This window comes from Mandrillus leucophaeus, unplaced genomic scaffold (assembly GCF_000951045.1).
Source record: "Mandrillus leucophaeus isolate KB7577 unplaced genomic scaffold, Mleu.le_1.0 Scaffold423, whole genome shotgun sequence".
Taxonomy (NCBI): Eukaryota; Metazoa; Chordata; class Mammalia; order Primates; family Cercopithecidae; genus Mandrillus; species Mandrillus leucophaeus.
This window is the reverse complement of record NW_012104510.1, coordinates 602,419-605,807: the sequence shown is the minus strand read 5'-3', so window position 1 is coordinate 605,807 and position 3,389 is coordinate 602,419. Positions and strand designations below refer to the sequence as shown.

General features: G+C 60.4%; 1 protein-coding gene across 1 annotated transcript in view; it reads right to left on the bottom strand.

The window, feature by feature from the left end:
- The window catches only part of PALM (paralemmin), a 48,793-nt gene that overhangs the window by 32,151 nt on the left and 13,253 nt on the right, over positions 1–3,389 (bottom strand). The window contains exon 2 of the mRNA XM_011993057.1: positions 350–500. Within this exon, the coding sequence (XP_011848447.1) occupies positions 350–500 (151 nt within the window). The remainder of the gene's footprint in view (positions 1–349; positions 501–3,389) is intronic.

Genomic DNA, 3,389 nt, shown 5'->3' with positions numbered 1-3,389 from the left:
ACCACCAGCACCCACCAGCACCCACCAGCACCGGGTCTCCTGCTGTTCCCCGAGCCCTCCAATGCCCCCAGGCGGGTCTCCTGCCATTCCCTGAGTCCTCCGATGCCCCCAGTGGTGGCTGCTCCCATTACTCCCCCGTCTTACAGATGGGGAAACCGAGGCCCAGCGAGGCGAAACCACGTGTCCCGGCTCACACAGCTGGGAAGTGGCTCCGGTGAGCTTGAAATCGAGGGCCTTGCTCCAGTCTGTGCCTGTCCCCTCAGCCGCGCTGACATGGAAGGGCTGGGGTCTCGCTCTGGGGCCAGCGGGAGTGGGGACCTGGGGATCTGACCCCCGGTCACCCCCTTACCTGCTGTGAATTCATCACCACCTCTGTCTTGCGCTCCTCCTTGGCTGGACTCGGGGCCGGCGCCCGGACCGGGCTCGGGGCCACCGCGTTCTCCTTGGCCGCGGCTGGGGTAGAGTCTCCATGCTCCAGCACCTCAATTTCCTTCTCCAACCTGGGGAGAGGGTATGCGTGAGGGTGACTCCTATATCCCCACAGGGCTCTGGGCACCTTTTGTACGACAGCTCCCAAATTTCTTTTTTTGAGACAGATTCTCACTCTTGTTGCCCAGGCTGGAGTGCAATGGCTTCATCTTGGCTCACTGCAACCTCCACCTCCCGGGTTTAAGGGATTCTCCTGCCTCAGCCTCCCGAGTAGCTGGGATGACAGGCATGCACCACTACACCCGGCTAATCTTTTGCATTTTTAGTAGAGATGGGGTTTCACCATGTTGGCCAGGCTGGTCTTGAACTCCTGACCTCAGGTGATCTGCCCGTCTCGTCCTCCCAAAGTGCTGGGATTACAGGCGTAGCCACCGCGCCCGGCCCAGCTCTCTGAATTCAAAGCTCCCAGGCAATCCCATGGTGTTCACGGTGGGGGAAACTGAGGCACGGAGTGCAAAAGCCTCACAGCCAGCAGGTAGCAGAGGCGGGATTCAAACCAGGGCTGGCTCCTTGTGTCCCCTGACCCCTGGCCTGTGCTGTTTATGTCACTATCTGTATCAAACGAACTCTCCTTTCCCGCTCAAATTTGTGTATTTTAACAGGAAACTTTATCTCACCGGGAAACTGGAAAAACCCATGTCACTTTCCAAGTGTTAGAAGATAACGGGACAAATAGATCCAGGAAAACAAAACTGGGATATGAAATCCCAGCCCCGGGCTTTGGCAAGGGCGGGCGGCACTCACGGCAGCTCAGCCCCAGCCCCAGGACAGGGCAGACGGAGGCTGAGTCCATAGGTCTAACAAGGTGGGCACAGGCTGGCGGGCTGGACACAGAGCCAGACCCGTGTCCCCCTGCCACAAGAAGAGGGGTCCAGCCCACAGTCAGCCTGGAGGGCTTCCTGTAGGAGGTGTCTGGGCAGAGCCCGAGCTGGCAGAAGGTAGTGGAGACCCAGAGCAGCTCAGTTTCAGCACCTGAGAAGCGGGTTTCCCAGGGGAGGGGTGAAGCCGAGGCCTCTGAAAGCAAACTAGGCCTCAAGCCAGGTCTTCATCCTCCATCGAGGGGCCTGAGCCTGTGCCCACTAGGGCTGCGTGAAAAGAATACCAATGTGCCCAGCCACCACGGCCAGTAACTCCCACTGCATTCGCCCAGGTGTCTGACCGTCCACCTCTCTGCAAACAGGGCCAGGCCCGTCTCAGCCCTACCTGTCTGAACATCCTGTTCAGCCCAGGGACACAGCTGGTGCTTAATGTTTGCTGGAATTAAGATGCACAGTGGGGCCGGTTGCGGTGGCTCATGCCTATAATCCCAGCACTTTGGGAGGCCGAGGCGGGCAGATCACCTGAGGTCGGGAGTTCGAGACCAGCCTGACCAACATGGAGAAACCCTGTTTCTACTAAAAATGCAAAATTAGCCAGGGGTGGTGGTGGGCGCCTGTAGTCCCAGCTACCTGGGAGGCTGAGGAAGGAGAATCGCTTGAATCCAGGAGGCGGAGGTTGCAGTGAGCCGTGATCACGCCACTGCACTCCAGCCTTAGTGACAGAGCAAGACTCCATCTCAAAAAAAGAAAAAAAAAAAGACATACTGTGGGATTTTTGCCTTCCTGGTCCACAGGTGAGGAAACTGAGGCCCAGGGAGTCGGTAACACTCAGCTCATTCCAAGGCCCCAAACCCACCAGAACTGCCCCACCCTGTCCATGCCTGTCCATACCTGTCCGTTTTTCGTTTTTCTTTTCTTTTTTTTTTTTTTTGAGACAGAGTCTCGCTGTGTGGCCCAGGCTGGAGTGACGTGGCCGGATCTCAACTCACTGCAAGCTCCGCCTCCCGGGTTCACGCCATTCTCCTGCCTCAGCCTCCCGAGTAGCTGGGACTACAGGCGCCCGCCACCGCGTCCGGCTAGTTTTTTGTATTTTTTTTTAGTAGAGACGGGGTTTCACCGTGGTCTCGATCTCCTGACCTCGTGATCCGCCCGTCTCGGCCTCCCAAAGTGCTGGGATTACAGGCTTGAGCCACCGCGCCCAGCTAATTTTATATTTTTAGTAGAGACGGGGTTTCTCCAGGCTGGTCTCAAACTCCTGATCTCAAGTGATCCTCCCGCCTCGGCTTCCCAAGTGCTGGGATTATAGGCGTGAGCCACTGTGCCCAGCCTGTCCATGCCTTTGAACGCCCTGCCAGGGAGGGAAGTCCATCCCAAACACCCCCAACATGCTTTCTTCAAAGCAAATGGGCAGAACCGGGCAGGGAGGGGACCCCACGGGGGTCAGAACCCAGCGTCCAGGCGGGGCCTGCGAGGTCCGAGTGACCCGGCCGGCCGGCCTCCCGCCTCTGGGCCCTTCCCTGGCCAGGGCAGACTCTGGAATCCTGGTTGTCACTTCCCTCCGCCCTGACCCTGCTGCCCCGAGCAGAGCCTGGGCCTCCTGCCCGCCGGAAACTCCAGGCCTTTGGTCCCAGCCCCCACAGGGATGGCCCCTTTCCCCATCCTGTCCCCATCCTGCCCCCGCCCGAGCTTCCTGCGGGCCCAGCTGCTCTGTGTCCCTGTTCGCACCTCGGGAGAGCTCGCCCGCCGGCTGGGCTGGCGCCAGGAAGCCCCCAGGGAGGCCAGTGCCGGCAACACCCAGCCCCAGGGACCCGCCAGCTCCATCCCGAATCCCTCGCTGGCTTGAATGGGGGTGGCGGGAGGGGAAAGGGGTGACTCCCTGCCCGAGGTCACGCAGCCAGCCTCTGCCCCCAGCAAGCTGCCCCAGGCCCAGGTGGATGCCCTGGCCTGCCCCGGCCCGCGTCCCCCTCAAAGCACGTTGGGTCCTGGCCTGCCCCGTTCACACATCCCCCTCAAAGCACACTGACGACTCTTCCCATACCCTCCCGGGAGCCCGTGGTCCCCGAGGCCCCTTCAAGCCGGTCG